At 38.0% G+C, this 22,856-nt stretch overlaps 1 protein-coding gene across 5 annotated transcripts in view; it reads left to right on the top strand.

Annotated features, from left to right (window-relative positions):
- The window catches only part of wnt5b (wingless-type MMTV integration site family, member 5b), a 344,662-nt gene that overhangs the window by 254,464 nt on the left and 67,342 nt on the right, over window positions 1-22,856 (top strand). For all 5 annotated transcript variants that reach the window (XM_051920593.1, XM_051920587.1, XM_051920589.1 and 2 more), the window contains 2 exons: window positions 17,992-18,137; window positions 19,565-19,812. In XM_051920593.1, the coding sequence (XP_051776553.1) occupies window positions 18,025-18,137; window positions 19,565-19,812 (361 nt within the window). In that variant the 5' untranslated portion in view covers window positions 17,992-18,024. The remainder of the gene's footprint in view (window positions 1-17,991; window positions 18,138-19,564; window positions 19,813-22,856) is intronic.

Below are 22,856 nucleotides of genomic sequence, written 5' to 3'. Positions count from 1 at the left end.
CTTGCAGGGGAACTTATTTATCTATGTCATTAAGTCAGTGCCAATATAGAAATGTGTATTTTAAAAACATTTTACCTTGTTGATTGTGATTTATCCAATTTTGGAGACTGATAAATGCACCCATTTACAAATTCTTATAATTCGACTTCAGGAGAGGCAGAGCCTTATTAAAATCACTAAACAGGTAGGAGCCCACGGAGTCAGGGAATCCAGTCATGTTCTAAACATAATGTCAGAGATGCCATATAAAATATTGATTGATTTATTGGTTAATTGATTGATTTAAGTACAAATTGATCCAATCATTCGGTCAGTCACCTGTCTCTCTGTGTCACGGTAATTGGAACTGAGTGCCTATTATTACAGCAATGTTTACAAAGCAGAAGTCAGCCCGGACACATCATACCTGATCAGAAGTGCTTTGAGTGCTAGTGTCAAGTTTAAGAAATGTGTGCAGCCTTATTATTAACCATGTTAATACTGCAAAACTAATTAAAAATATGCTACTCATCTCCCAAAATGAAAATTTTCATTTTAGCTGTAAGTGAACAGACATGCAGTTTGGCCCCAAGTCATCAATCATATCAACAGAAAGGAGATTATAAACTTCTCTGTTCAATGCAATCTGTTCTAAAGCTAAATAAACTTAAGGGCTATAGGTCTAACACCCTGTAGGAAAACTATCAAACTAGTATAAATAATTAAAAATGAACAGTAATGGGTAGCATGGTGATGTAATATCTGATCAGTTTACATGGGTTGTCATATTCTGAGATTTTTATTTATGTATTATTTTTTTTGGCAAGACTTTAACTGCCAAGTTAAATTTTTATGTTCTTTTGTCCTTTATCATTTCTCGACTCATTTATTGACTTTCTTTTTCTAGTCTGGACACTCCCTCATTGTTACCTAGAGTGTGCCAACCTACACTGGCCATTTAATTGCATGTATTTTGGATATGGTGGAGTGTGTCCAAGCAGAAAAAAGCCATTTTTATAAAAGGTTGCTTATTTCATCCTATCACAATCAGCAAACAAATAAACAAAGAGTCAAGAATGGCCAACCAAGATGTTGTTACCGTAGTTCAAATCCTGCTAGTGACACTGTACGACCATGAGCAAGTCACATCACGTGTCTGTGCCCCAATTAGAAAAACAAAAGAAATGTAACCAATTGTATCTCCAATGTTGTAAGTAACTTTGGATAATTGCATCAGACAAATAATAAATAATAAAAAATGAAAGTGCAATTTTTAGCTTTGCATTGCTGTCTCTCAGTTCCAGTCCCTAATTCAACTCATGGCCCATTCCAAATGAGTGTTGTTTTTTCCTCGCACTATTCCAGTGTTTCCCAGCATCACAGAGTGTGGTGACTCTAAATCATCCCAGTGTTGGTAGGTGAATGAGTATAACTGGAATTTGATCAGGATTACTTAGAGCCTTACAGCCTCTGACAGACTCTAGCCCCATGAATCTCAAATAAAAAAGGCTCAGGTAAAAGATAGATTAAAAAGACTGATGAAAAAAGAAAAAGAAAACCTACATATGTCTCGTACTTTCATACATGTGACGGTCCTCTGATCTTTACATTTTCTATACCCACTTTTCCTTTGTCACAATCTTGGGAAGCCAAAGTTTTCATGGTGACATCACTGCAACTCAGGGTCACAAAAGTCCATGTGGGGAAAAAAAGGCCTGACGCTTTATTTTCAGCACACTCTCATTACCCAAATCAGAACAATGTGGAGGCCAGCTCCTCACAGCAGGCGCAATGTTTTTTTTCCCTATTCTTTTCTGTCTGTCCTGTTGCTGCTGCTAGACAAGTACATATGGTTGAAGCACAAAGGACTTCATTAGCATATTTTAGAATAGCTACTTTATGGCGCCCTAACAAGGGGGCCTCAGCTGAATTTCAGCAAAGTGATGGCGCGAATTGTTTTACAGCTCTGCAGCTTCTGTTGACTGTTCTGCAGCTCCACATGAGGCAGTTAGCATCACCATTTAACAAAGGTTATAAACCTAGAAACTGATTCAGTTAACCCAACATGAAAAATATGTGTTTTGTTTACTAAAATTTACACAAAATTGCACCAGCAAAGTTTATTTTCTATAGCTTTTATCCAACATGGCTGATTTTGAAAACTTTTAACTGAATGTACATATCCTAACTGATGTTTTTTAAATGAATTGATTTGTTTGAATCATTTTTTACTTTATCAATTAAAAATTTAAGATGAATATTAGGCTAGAAGCAAAACACAAACAAGAATATATAGGCCTCCTGCATAACAATTTAGCATAAAATACTACTCAAAAAATGAAAATAATGGAGGTGATAAAAAAAATGTAACATTAAATAGTAAACTACTTATAAGATAAATTAAGGGAACTTATTGAGGCATAGAAACAAATATCTAAATGTTAATAACTATAATTATATTCATGTTGCATAGTTATTGAGGTTATGGTTTTGGAAGTTTTATTTACAGCAGATAAAGATTTTGTCATGTTTACATATTCATGGTTAATCAAGTGCCTACAATTGCAGTTTAACCCTGTAGATTCTATAAATATATATTAATGAAGTTTACAGAATTAGTAGCTTATGTGAAATGAAGATTCCAAATGCAAAAGTCTGCAGGAAGCCTTTAAATACTTATCTATCTATCTATCTATCTATCTATCTATCTATCTATCTATCTATCTATCTATCTATCTATCTATCTATCTATCTATCTATCTATCTATCTATCTATCTATCATTATCTGACCATGTAAAAAGCGAAAAATTTACAAACACACACCACCTAATATAGATAGATAGATAGATAGATAGATAGATAGATAGATAGATAGATAGATAGATAGATAGATAGATAGATAGATGTTCAGTATCATTATGGAATAATCGCCCAGTGTAGCACTCAGCAAGTTGCATTTCGTCAAGTATCCCGAATAACATAATGGTGCAGAGGCAGCTGGGGGACGGCAAACACTTACTGTCCAGTGGGTGGTGAGGAGTCTGTCCCTTTTTTATCAGACCCCCTCCACCTCTTTGTTCAATCTAAGCGATCTAGTCGCGGAGGGCAATGCAAGAAAGGGTGTTGAAGAAAACAGCTTTCTTTTCTTTGTGCGTTAGCTTGCTTGAGACGTACGTTTTCATGGTGAATTAAGTGAGCAGCCTGATCTAAAGACGTCAAAGACCTTTGAGCGAAAAGACACTTACGAAATACTGTACCAGTTTCTGACTAAAATAAATAGTTAATAAAGAGTGCAGGACACTAGATCATGGTATGAAACACAAGTGAACAAACTGACTCGGCCACACACGCCCCTGTTGATATTCTGCCCTGATTTATTTTCACGCGTCGTGTACAGGAACAATCTCTGTTCCCATTATCTTATTTAGGGGTCGCCAGGAGTATACGATCATCTGTAAAATCGAACCGGAAAACACATCTTTTCTCACTTGCATTTCAGAACTGCTCGCCTTTTGTTTAATTCCTTAAAAGGTGACGTTAATACCGCTGATGCTGTCTCTATTGTTATGTCTATTAATTCTTCACACTAATTTGACTCTGTGTACACGCCGCTAATTGTTTCATACTCTGACTTGATGCAGGGACATTTGCAGGCTCTTGCCTGAGTGTCAATATTTCTGAGTGATCATCCTAGGCTTGAATTGTGTTATAGTAGATTTTTACACTTTTGCTTCCCTAATATTTTGAAAGTATTTTGTGTTTTTGCTTTGTTAAAGCCGAAGTAAAAACGAAAAATAGTATACATCGAGGAAAAGTCACTTACAAGGAAGGATTGTGTCTATATATTAGTGTAATCACCAAATGCTCCCAAACCAGATCTTTTTAGTGTATTGGGATGTTCCTGAAAATGTACGTGACAGAATGCCCACTTATAAGAACTCTTTAAAGTGGAATTTTGGGAGCGTAGACACTTCCAAATAATAATTTAACATTGGCCATTCTTATGTAGTTTGGCCGCAGTCAGCATTAACAGTTTTTAAATCCTAAAAGTACATATTTATTTATTTTCGCCTTGTGCTGTGCAGATCGCTGGGTTTTCCTCTCACGGCATTTTCAGCAAATATACCCCGAACGATCACTGAGATACCCCCACACTATAAATGCTTCAAAAGTGAACATCTGCTTTTTTGTTAGAAAAACCAAAGTGCCGAAATGTGTTGTTTATTGTCAACTTTAACCCTTTTCTGGAAATTTATTTGTAGTGGAGATGGGAATCAGAAATAAAAATAAAGCGTTAGTCAGCGGGAAGTTCCCACACGTATATGGCAAGACAGACCACTGTGCATGCGAGTGTGTGTGTGTGTGTGGGTGGGTGTGTGTGTAAAATACAAAGAAAAGTTCCTAAAATCTCGACCCTCGCTTTCTGAAATCCCTTTAAAAACTCCAGCTGTTTCAGCATCTTACTGTTTTCTTTACAGTAGTGGCTGCTCTTATTATAAGCTGAGCTGTAGGAATCAAAAATAAATAATGTTCTTGTGCAAAACACGGTAATTATGACCGAGGGAGTGAAAACAAATAATTCATTCGTGTTTGAAATCATGTAAACTGTACGCCACTCCTAATTAAAATTAAACCAAGGTTTTACAATTGAAATTTCTGTGAGCCCCGCCCCGGTGGCGCAGTGGTTAGCGCTGTTGCCTCACTTTTCCAGCTGACAGTATTCACTGTGTGTGTGGAGATTGTACACCATAAATTCATTTCAATTCTATGTTTATTTTTGTATAGGGCACTTCATCGACTATAGGCGCAGAGTGCTGTGGCAAGTTCTCAGGTAAATTATATATATATATATATATATATATATATATATATATATATATATATATATATATATAAAATATTTAGGGTGAAAGGAGGGTACTTTTGCTAAGATTTTAAGAAGTGTTTTTTGAATGTTGATTGATGAAAAGCGTCCACGCTTTTATTTTATGAGTGATGTATGAGAGACTTATTTTTTACTTTTTAGTACACTTTTTAACTTAACATAGGCGTGGTTTTTAAAAAGTGTTTATATATATTATTTTCAACTTTTTAGTCTTGGCTTTGTTTTAGTTCTATCCGCTACTAGCGCCATCTATTGGTGAAATCTTGAATTATTCTTCATATGAAAATTTCATTTATTAATTAACATGGATTAATTGATCAATTAGTGAAACTGATTATTGATTCGTGTATTGTCATCAGAAGTGAGTAAGTGTGCAAAATTTCAAGTCATTTGGACAATTGGGTTAAATATATCGATTGCAAGATTTGTACCAGACAACAAACAGGTGGTTAATATAAAGCGTGGTAATAATAATAATAATAATAATAATAATAATAATAATAGGACTAGTTCTCTGGACACTTTTTACACTTTCTTACTACTTTTTATCAGTATGCTGCTGCTGGAGTATGTGAATTTCCCCTTGGGATTAATAAAGTATCTATCTATCTATCTATCTATCTATCTATCTATCTATCTATCTATCTATCTATCTATCTATCTATCTATCTATCTATCTATCTATCTATCTATCTATAATAATAATAATAATAATAAAGAAAAACGAATTTTTCTAATTACATAGTAAATACATAAAGGCCCACGGTACTTTAAAAGCGAATAGCATAAATGAAGCCCAGCACTATCTGTCAACATATAAATTGATGGACTATGGCAAGTTTACAACAGAGGAGAGGAAAACGAAAACTCCAGTCAGCAGCGTCACTAGAGGAAGTAAACCTCTGGAGCATCCACAGTCAATTGTAACAGAGGAAGTCAAAGACAAAGTCAGACTGCCATAGTACTGGAGACTTCAACCAAATAGCCGCCCTCCCCTTCTGGGCATTCTGGAGTAGAGTCTGTGCTGTGCTGTCTAATCTGACGACAGAACCTTTCCATATGTTGATTTCGCTACATCAGGTGCCATTTCTGTGGGCAGGAAAACAACTTAGCAGTAGAGCAGTTGCAGCAAGTGCCACATCAACATACTGAGAGGAGAAACAGAAGAGAGGAGGATTAGTAGTGGTTAGTATTGAGGTGCTTAGATTTTTGTACAAATGACTAAAAAACAGAGATACAACATGTGCAGCTCATTAGTAGCTCTAGTCAGGGTATGCTAGACTAAAGTGGTGTGTCTTCAACTTGGATTTAAAAGCTGAGACTGAAGGGGTGCCTCTTATATAAGCAGGGTGTTCATTCCATGGTTTTGGGGCACTGTAACTAAAAGCTCAAACTCCCAGTGTTATTTTGTTAATCCTTGGAATCATAAGTAAGGCAGAACCTTGGGATTTTAATGAACACTCTGGTTTGTAAGTAATGAATACTTCAGATACATATCAGGACCTTGGCCATATAAAGCTTTAAATGTTAAAAGGAGGGTTTTGAAATTAGCCCTAAACTCAACTGCGAGCCAGTGCAAGGACTTGAGAAGGTTAGTTATGTTTGTACTTCTTAATTCTTTTAATGATTCATGCAGCAGCACTTTGAATTAACTGAAAGCTGCATCAGGAATGATTTGAACAGCCAGTTAATAACGCATTGTATTATTCAATCCTACTACAAATAAATGCATTAATTATTTTTTGAGTATCCTTCATATTTATAAAATATTTTAATTTTCCAATATTTTTATGATGGAAAAAACATGTTTTAGATACTGTAGTTTTATAATATGTTTTAAATTATGTGCTAGTTTCAAAGATAATGCTTAAATTTCCCACTGATTTAGTTACTTAATGGTGATTTCAACTGAGTTTAAAAGTGACAGAATGTTGTTGTGGTCTGCATCATTCATCCTAATAATAACATTTTTATTTTTTCTGTATTTAGAGGCAAGAAATTCTCATCCATCCACTCTTCACTAGCACAATTGGGGATATCATTAGAGATATATCACTGGGCCTAAAGAAACATATAATTGAATGTCATCTGCATTCAAATGGCAATTAAAGTTACATTTTCTATTAGTAGTTCCCAATGGAAGTGTAAACAGTACAACTCCAAATGCTGAGCCCAAAGGGATACTCTATTTAAATTCTGAATATAATGACTAGTGTTTATAAATGAAATTCACAGTAAACATGTTGCATTTGCCAGTGTCACTGTTCACCAAACATTTTTCTGAAAATTTGCCATGTGATGGCTTAGACAAACATTTTTTTCCAAGTGCCCCATGATTCTTTGTGAGGCCAGTATGACATCACAGATCTGTAGCAGCCATGCTCAGAACTTTCATGCATGCTTACTGTAAAGTCACTGCTGGGTCTGCTTCAGTCATGTGTGATGGCACAACCCTGTCCAGCCAGATTTGCACCCACTTGTTTTAAAAAAAAAATAACAAAAGCAAACCACATTGAGAATATTATGAGTACTGCCACCAGATACATAACTCTGGCTTGGCTACTTTGCATGCATAAAGTGCTGTCGTTAAGAGTTGAAACAAGGCTTAAAGGAGCCCTCCTTCTCTACCTCTTCAAGTCTGAATGAGATCCTGTAAAATTATAACAATAATGAAAAGTGTAGTACAGTTTACACAGATAGATCTGAAACTAAATAGATGTTACAGCTGCACCTGCATCCCTGACTTCAAGCAATTGAACAAGCTAGCTCCATGCTGCCATTTTGTGGCATGGCAGTGTGTGCTCCAAGATTGGAACACTGTGATATATATTGTAACAAGGCACTAGATAGGGGCCCGACCTGACACAGATGGACACAGAGGCACATATAAAACCAATATAGACTTTTATTTTCTTCACCCGTGGGCGCTTGTCTTCCCCGTGACCCACAGGCAATACACAGTTCAAAAGCACTCTTCCAACAGTCCCACAACACTGTTTTCCCTTTTACCACCACTCCTCCTCCCGACCCTGGCTCCTGAGTGGTGGTGGCTGGCCCTTTTATAGCCCACCCGGAAGCGTTCCAGGTGCTTGACCACCTGGTCCTAATTGCACTTTCGGGTGGGGCTGAAGATTTGTCCAGCCGGGCTGCTGACTCCATGCAGCTCCCCTTAGTGGCCATCCGAGCCCCCAACCAGGCTGTGGAGGACTCCATCTCCCATGGAGCCATGCGACAGGTTGGGGAATTATATATATTTATTTAACTTATTCCTAGTTTGTGGCTGTTTGTTGTGCTTTGTTTGTGGTCATCTTTCCATTTGTGTCTTTTGTTGTTTGAGGCACAGCACCGTAGTGATTAGTACTGCTGCCTGACAGCTTGGATAACATTTTTGGGCACAATAGTTGGCAGATTCTTCCCTAGCCCTCAGGGACAACTATGACATGATTGCACTGTTATAATCCACTCAAACCTAGTTTAATTCCTCCCATTGACTGAAATGCACTTCTCGGAGTATGGCAAGGTTCACAAATATGTTTTTTTCTTATTTGCCAAAATCACAGCAAAGCAAACTCCACTGTGTTTGCTCATCACTAATAATGGTACAGTATTGTCAGCACATTTTATATGTACTGAAATCAATTTGATTAGTAGTAACTAAACCATTCAAGAACAGTGCCTGAAAGCCCAGTGTGATTTTCCAACCTATGAAATAAAAGTGAGTTATCTATGGTGTCACATGCTGCACTTAAATCTAACAACACAATCACTGTGGGACTTCTTTCATCATAAGGCATTGGAATGTTGTTTACAATATGAGCTAGTGATGGGACTACTTTTTCAGGTATTCTAGAAAAAAACATAAATTTGAAATGATCTATAATTATTAACCGTATGTGGGTTTAACTCTGACATTTTAAGCAACAGTCTGATAGCTAACATTTTGAGACATTCAGCACTTAAACTATTGATAAGGCTAAGAATGGGGGCTTCCAGGGCAGCCATAGAACTTTTCATTAGTCTTGTTGGGACTGAGTTTAAGGGACAGGTAGTTGGTTTCATTTCAGATATAAAAGTTGTGACATTCCTTTCAAGTACATATTATAGTGGCATGCATAATAAGGTGGTGAGACAGGGTTTCTCAATAGAATATTTAGTTTGTGAGGTGACGCTGAAATCTGGCATCTTATATTGTCAATTTTCCCATTAAAGAAGTTCATAAAGTCTGCACTGCCAGTGTCTGTATATATTTTGTATTTCAGTTAACAATTCAGATACAGTATATTAGTTTATCAACTGTTTTAAAAAGTATACCAGGTTCATTTCTGTTGTTATGGACATGAGGACAGTTATTTTATACCTTTTAACACTGTCTGTCAATGCATATTGGAAAATCTGCAGGTCTGTTGCTCTCTTCCTATACTGCACTTTTTGTGGTTCTAATTTAAGAGCACAAGTATTCTCATTAAAACACTATCAGTTTCTATGCTCTTTAATTTCTTTTAAGGGGAGTTACTGTATCCAGAGCCTCTGTAAAAATCACATTATAAATAATTTCAGCTTTTCTGCATAATTTTCCATAATTTTGTCTCAGTTTCTCAAAATATCTTAAAATTTAGATTCAGAGTTACTATCAAGGTGTTGCACTCAGCTGCTGTTACCAATATAATCTGCAAATGTTTTGGTAAGGCCAAAAAACAAATCAATCATTTTGAAGTAGTGATCAGAAATAATTTAACAGAGTGATATTTAAATTTTGAACTTTATTATTCTTTATTTTCTTCCCTTTATTTTTGTATTTACCATTTTCCTGTGAAATAGTTTCACTTTATACAGGCATGATTGCATTTGGGTATGTGCATAAGTATATCCTGTAATGAACGAGGTCCCGTATGGATGTAAGACCAGCATTTTGAGTGACAGTGACTCAGTTCACCCCCTTTTCACTATTATTTAAATTTGCAATAAATGAGTTCAGTAAATTATAAGGTGTTTTTTCTTCTTCTTCATATAGTAGAGGAATGAACCTTAAGCTCAGGAACAACCCTTGCAAGTCGGGAACTAACCCCACAGGAAACACCACTCCATTGCGCTGTCCTGTCAAGCATGGCGAATCAGTAAGCTTAATGTCTTCCTCAAACATGAGAGGAAGCCACGCAGACATGGAAAGGATATACCAGCTGCACAACATGATAATTACTCTCTTAAAAATGATGGTTCTTTAATGGCACTTTACTGAGTTGTATGGTTCCTACTAGAAACAGTGCTTGACAAAGACTCTTTTAATTCAGAGAATTAAATAATTCACTTTGCATATATCAAATTGTTTCTTTAGGCCCTGAAAAGGTTACTAATACCTGTATATAGACAAAACAAAATTCCTCAATGTATAGTGTATCGTGTGTTACAGTAGGGATCCCCAACTCTGGTTCTGGAGAGCTGCAGTGGCTGCTGGTTTTCATTCTTGCCCTTTTCTTAATTAGTGACCTGTTTTTTGCTGCTATTAGGGTGTTGTTAATTTGATAATATACTTTATTTGCCTGAGTATCATGATCCTCCTTCATGTGGATGGCTCTATTGGGAACCAAAAATGGCTCCAATATGGCATTGCACACAAAAAAACATTTTGGCACCTTTATTTTAAAGAGAGTACTCAAAAATGACAGAGGTGCCATTGCCACCATAAACTAAATGAAACAAGGAATTCTCTGAAACCACTTTTTTTCCCAGTAGAGGTTGCAGAGAGTCGGCATTACATTAAATTAGATGTGCGTCCATATTATTTAACTTTGTTTATCCTTTCATCCAATTCTGTTTATATTTTCATAATCTATCTTTACATCTTCACTTATTATTACTTCCAGGTATTCACATATTGACACTTTGTGTAGTTGTTTTCCAAATATCTGTGTCCACATTTACTATTTTTCTTCTTGTTCTTCCCTTGTTATTTTCATTGCTTTGCTTTTCTCTGTATTTATTATAATACCTTTTGCTTCTAGCTTGATCTTCCATGTCATTAATTACTTTTGCAGCACTTATTGTGATTAGTGTTATATCATCTCCTGAGTTATACTGGATTAAATTTACAGTATCCTGAGGTTGCATTTATCATGCCTTTCTTGTCCAGGTTAATAATATAATCTATATATACCATACCATTTTCTAATCTCACTGAGCAGGGTCATGGGTGAGCTAGAGTCTTTAGAGGACTGAGGCTCTGATATTTACCCTTTAATTATACTGTTCCTACACATTTTTGATTAGGACTACAAATGACATTCTTTAATTTTCTGGTGCTTTCATTGCATCTAATGCTTACCATATATTTTTATGGTACTGCATCAAATGCTGCTTTTAAATCAAGAAATGTCAGGTATATGTCTTTGCTTTTATCTAATGTTTTCTCATATTTTGTTCTTATAGTGAAAATTTGAACATAGAGGGAATACCAGTGGAATGCGAAAGAAATATTCAGTCATTGGCAGACCTACATTTTTGGGGCCCTGAAGCTTGAACTGTTTTGGGGCCCCTTTGCAACCAGCAATTTGGTCCTGGTAACACTGTTATATTCTTCAATGCGGATGTTCCACGATAGAACACCAAATTTATTTATTTTTTTAATTTAACCACTACATATCAGATTTTGATTGAAATTGTTGTACTAGATTATCTCACATGTCAAAGTCACTGGTATGAATAAAAATTCCCTATGCTTTATAGTTTTCGAGTTATGAGGAGTTGAAATTAGGAAAATGTTATGTACATGCATGATGCATCATAAAATGATTAAATAAAACACAGAAAAGGCCACAGTCACTATAATCTTATATTGTTAGACACCTATGAGAAAAAAATCAGTTACCAAAATGTTGGCCTGTAGAATGACCAAAACCAACAAAATGTGATTTCACCTTTTGATTATAGCTAGCCTAAAATAAATAATTTTAATAAAATATTTCTTTTGTCATAAATGTTAATATTGTTTTAAATTATTTTTAATTATTTCACATTAAATATATTTAGAATAAAATATCCTTAATTTATGTTTTTTCATGTACAACCTATATAATTCTTTGATAAGTTTTTCATTTTGATTTTAATTATTATTTTGTATTGAATTTCACTACATTATTAATATCATTATTTTTTAAACCCTTCTCTTACAGTAGACACACAATATGTGGACTAAAGTTGCTTCTGGGGCCCCTCCAGTATTAAGGGCCCTAAAGTATAAGCTTCATTAGTTTCATAGTAGATCCACCCCTAACACCAATATTTAAAAATGGGGTTTCCACGAGCTGTCATAACTATAGAGCAATTGGATGTTTATCATCCGCAGTATTACAGATATAGTCAACGACAATAGAAAGAAAGTTGATAACAGAAATAGGAAATACAATATATGGAAAGCAACCAGCATAGACTAGGAAGACAAGCGCAAGATCGTATTTTCATATTCACAAACCTGTTGTCATGGCAGTTCACAGCTACTTTTACAGATCTAAAGAAATAAAGGTTCTTTCTAGAGCGCCTTCATGTTCTTGGTTCTATTGGAAACCAAAAATGGATCCCCTATGGTACACAAAGAACACTTTGGCATCTTTGTTTTAAAGGGAGCACTCAAAAACGACAGAGGTGTCATTGCCACCATAACCTAAATGAAAAATGCGATTCTCCGAAACCACCTTTACTCTAGTAGAGGTCTCGGAGAGCCGGCACTATATTACAGGAGACAGGCGTCCTCATTGTCCAACTTTCATTTCGATTCACAGGACTGGTCCAGGCGCATGCCAGGATAAACCCCAACCCACTGAAATGCCACAATTGAATTAAGCGGGTTCTAATAAATGATAGATCATTTAGGGTCGCTAAAGTCGATGCGCATCTTTTCTTTCTCCATTTACTGAAATGGTATTAGGAAATGGGAGCCGAGGGGCCCGTGACGTTAAACAAATAAAATACGTGGTGCGTCACCGGCAAGTATCACGCCAGGGTAGAAAAAGCTAACGAACATACACAAAATTCAGCGACAAAGTGATCGTGTATTTACTATGAATAAACAGTGCCTACGATAAGATTTTTTTTGAAGTGTTGAGGACAGATCCTTGGTAACTCCATCGTAAATGACATCCATCTATTACTATTACAGTGACAACACGCAGAAGCGCATTAAACTCCGCCATTCAAAACAAGGAGGCAACTCTGCCAACACCGAGTCAAAGTCTCCCGATAATGTTGACATTTATCACTTCGCTTGCTATACAGACCAACACTCCACCCAGGTTTTGGTGTCCTCTTTGTGCCCAGTGAATCAAGGACGTGAAGCGGGGACACAACACGCAAACTTGGCGGAGTGAATGCTCCCGGGGTGAAAGAGCTGTTAGGATACAGCATGATTCCAGATTTAAAATTAAACAGTAAATGTCAATGAGCATCTTTAATTTACACTGATGGAATGGCCAATAGGCAGCACGGTGGTGCAGTGGTAGTGCTGCTGCCTCACAGTAAGGAGACTGCGCTTCCCGGGTCCTCCCTGCGTGGAGTTTACATGTTCTCTCCGTGTCTGCATGGGTTTCCTCCGGGTGCTCCGGTTTCCTTCCACAGTCCATTGACGTTGATGGATTGGCGGTTCTAAATTGGCCCTAGTGTGTGTGTGTTTCCTGCAGTGGGTTGGCGCCCTGCCCGGGATTGGTTCCTGCCTTGCGCCCCGTGTTGGCTGGGATTGGCTCCAGCTGACCCCCGTGACCCTGTGTTCGGATTCAGCGGGCTGGAAAATGGATGGATGGATGGATGGATGAAAACACACTTCAGACGAGCCTTGACATGTAGTTGTCTCACTGATTCGAATATTTGTCATTAGCTTTGTCTTTCCCTGCTTTTTTCCGGTGGCGTAGCTGTTAAAGATGCTTCATAAGTCTTCGCACTGCTCACTTAGTTTCACGTTCTCCACTCCGTTTCGCGGTAGGTTGAGGTTTTCCTTGCAAATTCGAAGGACACGTTTGGTAAATTCAGCAGCAGTTTTTCTGCGCCCCGGAACAGAATAAGAGAGTCAGAGTGGGTTTTTTCATATACCGTAGTTCATTGATCAATCAGTTGATTGATAACTAGTAATGATATGTACACATCTTTCAATTCAGGGGCAAATCAAAGCATCAAAAACTTAAAACATTTGATTTAATCTTGGAAGGTTCCCAGTGGCCCTCCCTTGTCTGTTGGAATGAAGGTGCTCTGGAGCCGGCAATTCCGAGATCTGCTTGCGCAAAGGTTGTACACACCTGGAGCGGGACGCACAGCACAGTCGGAGGCTGTCTGCCGAATAAATTAACCAGATTGACAGATAAGCCTGATGCGGCTGTTGCCACCCCTTATCTACACATTAGTACACGAATGTTGCACATCAGCTAAATATGTCTTCTGAATAAATGTGTTTATGCGTGTCGAGTCCTTATCTGCATCTCGACCTTATCAATGATGAGACGCTGCTTTTTATTCAGATCCCAGCTCCACTTGATAGAAGCTAAAGCTTCGGCACGAGACATTTGCGTGATGTTTCGTCACCTGGCGCTTGGAGCCCCCTGTCTTGTTCCCACGACTGCTGAGGCAGACAGTGTTTGTTATTAAACTTCTGATGAAGGCAGTCTCTGCCTTTCTGTTGATCTGAATGTAAACGAATTGCTTGGACACCTTGGCGGCTGTAAAGTTGCATGCGCGCAGGCAGGGCTTTTGCCCCAAGCTATACGTGAAAGTTACGTGGAAGGCCAAGAATCCTATTGAGAATCAGTGTAGGACAAAAGTTATCCACTCTCCATAGGAAATACCTGGTAAAATCAGCGTTTTATATTTTTGTGTGCTTTTAAAGCAGGTTACTTGTCAATGAAAGGCGCAGTATAAAACATAAATTAATTGGTCGGGTGGAATGAAAACCTGATAATTGCAAGAAAACTTGCATATCATCAGACTCAAGCTGCTATAAATATGATCTTGTTTGCCTATAGTTATTAGAGTAATAGGAATCCACACCGTGACAGCAACAGTCATCGACAATTAAAAAAGCACAAGAGGGAGAGAGTATTCAGTAATCACATAGGAGTACAAAAGTTATCCTTTCTATCAATATCAAAAATACTAAAATTCTGGAGGAATCTGTGAACACAGTAGAAATGAACTCACAAATAGTATCGGGGCAATGAAAAAAGTGAATTGTGAATGCGAAATGTGAATGGAGCCTAACGTGCTTGGACCGCGGTCGGGATGTCTGTTGCATGTGCTGGCACTTTCACCATAATGTCCTGCAGAGCGGTCGGGACCGGATTTGGGAGGGACGTCAATTCATCTTGGGACACAGGCAATGACACACACTTTTAGCGAGTCAGTTTATACTTAAGGTTGTATGTTTGAACAGTAGGTGGAATCGCAGAGATAACGATGACACACTGTATTGAAAAATTACTTCAATACTATACGAATTAATCAATAGCACCAAAGCAAAATATGTATATGGTCTGTACTCAAACGGCTAGTAATCTAAATACAAAATATGATAATAGATAGCTAGAACATGTTTTTAAAATAAAGTAAATCACTGCACTTGGTTTAATGTTCAAGTTCAACTCCTATTTATCACTTGTCATTTAACGCTCAACGAACGGTTTTTGTTTAGATCCTCTTTTTATTTTATAGCCAAATACTCTCAAAAAGGTTCTCGACATTTAAAGAATGTATCATCCAATGGCCAGTATAGGGCAACACACCCTGTGAGTGATCAAGACTTAAATCGCCGTGGGTGGGGGTGTCGTCAAATATCATCGCTCCGATCGTCTAGACCTCTAACTGAAAGAAACTATTCAGTATTGCCGAGTTAATCAGTCATCATGGCAAATAATTATATCTGTCAGTTAGCGGGAGAAGTGTTGTGGGGCGCATGTCATAAAAAGGGCGTACTCCACCTTGCCTCAACTTTTATTTAATATGCCATATGTGTGTTATTGGCTTAGATAGTTAAATGTATTGATGTCGATTTGTCCAGTCAGAAAAAAAAATATATGCCTTGAAACTTATACCATTAATTTGGTCCCATGGCGTCAGTCCGTAATTATTGGAATGTGCCCAGGCGACATACCAAATGGGAGGAGTATATTGGCAATGGGTGGGTGTAAAATTAATCCATGCGCTGGTTATAGAAGACCATATAGCGACCTTGTCGTACCACTCTATAGGTGGTGAGTCAATAGTTTTAAACTTACATATGTATCATTTTCTGTGTGCGCTATAAGCCTAGCGTCTATGGACGGTGTTAATTACGAGTATCACTGTAACGAATAGTGCAGCCTGCTTATCCGTTAGTCCAGCAATGACTTCGACGTGGAACTGAAGCGAACTCTGAACAGATCGGACTTGTTGTGCATTTTAATTTTTTCACCTCAAAACGTACACTTTAGGGCGACTGTGCTCAAGGCTGAATGGTGGTGTGAAAGGAATTTAAGGGAGTTTTACTAAATTAGGTAAACATCACTCATTTAACTATCGGTATTTTGTATTTCTTTAAGGACATTGTATTGGGGGTATAGTTGGGTGTTTCACTTGCATTTGGTATTTCAGTTTAAATTTTTTTTAAATTTTTTTTTATTGTATGCCAAACTGGTACTTAGAGCGATGCCATAGGGGAACCACTTTTGGCTGTTATTTTCGTAATTTCATAAATAATCATGAATAGATGATCACAGATTTGTGAAATCCCATTAGCTTCATGATTTTAAACGGATTCTTCCTATATAGCACAGGCTAAGTTAATGTTTTCTTAATCTGTTAGTATCCTATAGCCCAGTATACATTAAAGATTCCTGTTTTGTCCACATATTAGGCAGTTTTTCAAAGCCCAAAGAACCAACTTTAAATGCTTTCTTAGAATTGAATGGTTCTTTGTCATGCGGCGATTCTATGAAAAGTCACACAGAATCATAATTTTTAAGACCGTAATTTTGCGTTGTGCGGTTGGTGCAATGGTCCTTACAAGTTCGGTATGTTGCTGTTAACAGTGTGATACCTCAGAGCCCCATTTTGATTCACACACCCGCTTAAACCAGTTTAGTGTCACGGGGCCAGAGCCTATCCCGGCAGCACTGGGCGCAAGGCAGGAGCCATCTCTGGCTCAGAGCACACTCACTCACTCACTGACTCACACTTCGGCCAATTCAGAATCGCAGATTTTTTTGATTGCTCTGTGAATAGGGAATCATGTTTTTGTTTTTGATATACGATTAATCTATACAGTAATTGTATATATGTGTGTGCGTATGTGATCACGCATACTTGGATAAAGTGAAGATATCGTTTACTGAACCTCTACTAAACACATAATCGGAATGTATTTTTTCAATGAACTTTTCCTCCCCTTTACTGACAGGATGGTCAGTTCAGCTCTCACTCTCTGTGTGCCGCAGGGGTCCATGTTTAAACAGACCCCAATCCCAGTCCATTTGCTGTTTTCCTAACACTCTGGTGGTCTTTGCTTGCGGGATAAGAGGTGGTACTTGTTCTTAACCTCTGTCCCTCCCCTGGTCTATTGTATGCCTTGAGAGAGAGAGAGAGCGAGAAGGAGAGGGTCGAGAGGGGGGTATTACTCTAATTGCTCAAGTGATCCTGCTGAAAGAATGAGAGGGCGCCGGATTTACTTGCGTCTCTTCTCTTTATTCTCCTCGTCTCTGTCATCCCTGCTCCTTGTACTGCCGCCTATTTTCAGGGCTTTTTAAGTATCCGGATTTTTTTTCTTTAACGCTCCCTCTCTTTCTCTGTTTCTGGTTCTCACACACACATCCAGCTTTACGTCTCAAAGGCTTTACTATTCAGATGGAGGGCATTTGTCAGACCAATCAAAGCTTGGAGATGGACACCCTGAAAGACTCTCGTGGGAAATAAGATCACTGGCAGAACTTGGAATAGCCCTGAAAGCACTAACACGGAGAATGAGAATCCGTAGAGGTAGACATGACATTGGAACCCTCACTCTCAACTAAGCTGGAAGAAACCGCATTCATATGGGCACTTCTCTAAAGCTTTTTCAACTATCACATGTAAAATACGTATTTTATCACTTAAAATATATGACTTTGGTTGTTGTTATTTTCAGAGGAGTACATTTACCTTAACGTCTCTGGCGGCTATGGAAACCAAGAGGATGTGCAGACGGTTCACCATGGCTGGAGTTCACTTGATTTTGGCTATGTTGTTGATTTCTTGCACTTCCAAGTTCTCGGTGGAAGGAAATTCTTGGTGGTAAGTTCTTTCAATATATTCATATAAATAAGAAAGCACCCACATGTTCTCAATTGAGTACACTGCATCCTGTCATAACTTTGTAGTGCAGAGAGACCAGTTGAGCTGAATGATACACCGGTTTTAAAAGAAGAGCACAGTGTTAAGTATATTAATAATAATATAATCAACTGTAAATGCGTAAATGCATTCGATTATTTAAGTTTTCTTTCATTTAAAATCACAGTTACTGTCCTGCACAGCAGCCATTTAGTTTGCGCTTCGCAACGCCTGTATTATTTAATAATTTCCCCAACCTTTTTATAGTAGTACAGCATCGCAAGGAGCTGAAGCCAATACTGCTAACTCGTGGGGCATGGCAGGAACCGACCCCGAACGGGATGCGCGCCATTACAGCACTCATTCACTGAGTCGTACAAGGAGTGTAGCAAGTACTTCTTTGGGATGTGTGAATAAAACCGGCGTGCAGCGAGAAGGCACACGTATATACGGGGAGCACATGCAAACAACACAGGACTGGGATTTCCCACATCCCGGGGGCAGTAAGGCAACGACTGCAGCCACTGCATCATTGTGCCAAAATTATGATGAATGTCTTGAATACTAGTAGTATTAATCATTATCATCGTTAGACGTTTTACATTCCTTGGAAATGACAGTTAATTAAGATACGCTGTAAAGCTTTTGTAATAAGCGCAGAAAAAAGAGAAGGAGTTGTATCAATACATGTAAGCACTTGGACCATTATTTATTTGTGAGTGTTGTACCTTACTGTTGAAACATTGGTTATGACGTTCTATAATTAGAAACAATTTTTAAGCCACTCAATTCTACCGTCCGTAAATCGTTAAGGGTTCAATTAAAGGGGTGTGACAGATTTATAAATTGTGGAACATTTACTTAAATGTCCATCAGCCAATATAAACACTGCAATCGTCAGAATATACTTAATACTGATTTATTTAAATTCATTTAGCTTTTGTAAGACGTGCGTGTTAGGTGTCTAAACGGCTTCCCGTCCAGGGTTGCATGTTGCCTTACTTAATGTTCTGTTGGCATAGACGCCAGTTATTTGCATACCGCCACTAAAATTAGTCAGCTAAAAAAATGATTGGCTTAAACAATCTATATCTATATTCTATTAATTTTTTTCACGGTTGTCTTGCTGAACAAGCAGTCCCTGATTGACGGGGAATTTTGGCGATTCTTCGTAATCTTACACTTTATGCATGATTAAATGTAACAGTCTTAGCAGTTGACTGGATTTTGTGAAAACGTTGTGTTTTAATCTTCGTAAAAGCGCCCATTTAACGCTCCCATTTTCAATTGTTTTCGGTGTTCTGATTTCAACACTTTCACTGCATGATCGCGTCCATCTTTCATTTAGCTCGTTAATTTTCCTCTATAATTTTTGCTCTTTGTTTCAGGTCATTAGCCATGAATCCTATTCAGAGGCCAGAAATGTATATCATCGGAGCGCAGCCACTGTGCAGTCAGCTTACAGGGCTTTCCCAGGGCCAGAGGAAGCTGTGCCAACTGTACCAGGACCACATGGTCTACATCGGCGAAGGAGCGAAGATGGGAATCAAGGAGTGCCAATTTCAATTCAGACAGAGGCGGTGGAACTGCAGCACTGTGGATAACACGTCTGTGTTTGGCAGGATCATGCAAATAGGTAACTTGTTAGTGTTCTGTTTGGTGATGTGAGATCTTCATACAAGCTCTAATTATGAATGCAGTTAACAAGTAAACACGATCGCGTGTGTATTTTGAGTTTATATGAATTTGTCTTGAGCACGGCTATTATTTTTATGTGCCAATATCATTTACTTAAACGTAACTAGGAGTACATATACCTCGAGGTTTAGGGTTGTATTCAGATTTGGTCCTAATTGTGACCATATTGGTCTCATATGGCTCACCGCAAGGGTCTGAAGGCTTAAGTAGTAGCAGAGCACGATTCAATGGACGAATACATACATTATTCATAACACATTGACGCGCCCCAGCAGCACTGGCGAGTGCATTGTTTCTGAACTTTTAAGAGATACGGAAACGTTTAGTTCGTTGTAAGATGCTTTCTGCAGAAATGAAAGATACCGACTTTACAGCAGCTTGTTTGAAGTATAAGAAACTAAAGGTACTGTTCAGACAGGCGTCAATTGTTTTTAATAAAATCAGTGCCTTGAAACGTTTGTTGAATATAATCTGAAGAGACCCTTTGTAAGCTATAGCCCATCCACGAGTGTTAGTTTTGAGAAGTTAGCAACATATTTAACAACTTGTTTGGGGGGAAACACACCTTAGGTTGTGTTCTATGATTATATGCGGTCTTCTGGAGTGCCTGCACACGTTCAGACAACGCTGAAGGCTTTGAATCCTCAAACGACTGCTTAAAGCTGTCACAATGTGATCAATGAATGGCCCTGCAGAAAGCGGATATTGCGGCGTGCTGCCCGTGTAGTTGGCCGATTCAGTTCGTTCTATATATATATATATATATATATATATATATATATATATATATATACTGAGGTGGGTTGACACCCTGCCCAGGATTGGTTCCTGCCTTGTGCCCTGTGTTGGCTGGGATTGGCTCCAGCAGACCCCCGTGACCCTGTGTTCGGATTCAGCGGGTTGGAAAATGGATGGATGGATATATATATATATATATATATATATATATATATATATATATATATATTCTGTGCAGATTCTGATGCATACTTCTCAACTGTCGCAAGACTCCTTAAATTTTTACATAAAACATGAGTACTTATGGAGAGATATCCTGGAATAATTTATTCTGGTTGCATCAAACTGGTAAATTAGTTTATGCTAATCCACATTTATGTTAGTACTATAAAATACAAGGAAATAAATAAATGCATGCACACTTTAACAAAAGGGAAGACACTCGACGTTTTGACTGCTCAGGATTCATCAAGTGTGACCATACATTTCTGTTTCTAACCTCATTTAACGCGGAATGAACCTTTACTAATTTTTCCATAAACTATACCGAATCAGTATATTTTTCTAGGTGCATGTACTGGTGAATTCGATTACGTTTAATTTATTTACATATGTTGCATTTTAAAAGCTTCTCTGATCATCATCATCCACAAAGTACATGAGGTTTCTTTTACAGCAGTTGGGTGTGATTTCCGCTTTGTATACCAAGGTGTAAGGTAACCTTTTCTTTGCGCCAGATTACACACGGCAAATCAACCCCCATTCTTCCTTTGCCACGCAGTGCAAAAGAGAGTTATTTGCAGTCAATTGCCTGGTTTATATTGAGGTGCTAGTTCGGCATTGTCCATTACCTCTTTTGAAATGCATTTATCTGATGGCAAGGAGCCGAGAAATCCGGGGGATTTTGTTTTGAAGTCTCCGACTCGAGGCTCATAAAACGAAATTCTTCCATTGGAAAAGGGCGTTTTGCCCTGCCCCATTTCCCGAAAAGCAGCCGAAGCACGTTTCTGTTTATTTCACTTGTCATGGTGTAATTTACTACGTATAATTACATGACTCGAGTGTTTTCGTCCACGATTGGAGGAAAAAAGTAAATCGCTTATTCGAATAATTAATATCTGTATTAGGGATTAGGGAAACCATCCTCAATCCACTTACAAATCGCAGAATTGTGGTGAAATGTAAAATATCTGTCTTCATATGCTGTATTATGTTTTTTTGATTGTCAATATGCCGTTTTCAACTGCGCGGGGTTAACATCTGTTTACCTGTCCGGCAACTCTGAGGAGAGTACTCTTCGAATCATAGTCTGCCACCTTCCGAGAACATGAACATTATTTTCATTCATTCATCCACGTCGTCTCAAAATTTCTTTTAATATCAATGTTAAGAGTTTAAATGAAAACGAACATTATTATTTATTTTCGAATTCAAAGTGAGAATATTTAGGTCACTCCCCAATCCGAAATATGCAGGAATCGAATGCGATGTCATGCTGTCTGCCAACGGTGCAAGGTAAAGCCTCCCAGTCACAAAGCCCGCCCCGTCCACAGACCACGCCCCTTTCTCCACCCAGGACGCGTTCTGCCCTGTCTGTTTAAGCGGATCTTGTATGCATCCATGCACTGCCCGAATGCCATATGCAATCCAGATGCACACTGGACAGATAAACAAGATGTGTGTTATTATAAACTTCTGTGGCTCGCTTGGTCGTCGCGTCTGGAATGTGTGACGGTTTTTATCCGTACTTACTAGCGCCTGCTGTTTCCCAGTGGCAAGTGAGGCTACTCTCTTCTAGTTCCATTCATGATGTGCATTTTTTTGTCTTCAGTCTGCACATCTTTGTCAGTTTATTATTAATATACACTTGGCAAATATGCTTTATTTTTCGCCAGGCACTAAATACTTTGGATTGCACATTTTTTAAAACCATGTGCTTGCCTTTGTGTATCTTCCACGTCTTTTTACAAACTGACCTTTTCTTTATTTAGAATCTGTCACAGTGAAACCACTTCACACAAACAAAATTTATGATTTGGGGATTTTAAGTCACAGTCAGATATGTTAACTGACTTGCTCAGAATTGCAGTGTGTCAATGCAACCTCAAGATGAGAGACATTAATTCTTCAGTACTATTAAATCAATAAATAAAATAGACTGAATTTGTTTGTCAAAGTAGAGTCATTGACGTGACAGCCTTGACCCTAATCTGTGTCAATTTACCAAGATCAGTTCACATGTTG

Source organism: Erpetoichthys calabaricus, chromosome 1 (genome assembly GCF_900747795.2).
Source record: "Erpetoichthys calabaricus chromosome 1, fErpCal1.3, whole genome shotgun sequence".
Classification (NCBI taxonomy): domain Eukaryota; kingdom Metazoa; phylum Chordata; class Cladistia; order Polypteriformes; family Polypteridae; genus Erpetoichthys; species Erpetoichthys calabaricus.
This window is presented reverse-complemented; position numbering and strand designations above follow the sequence as displayed.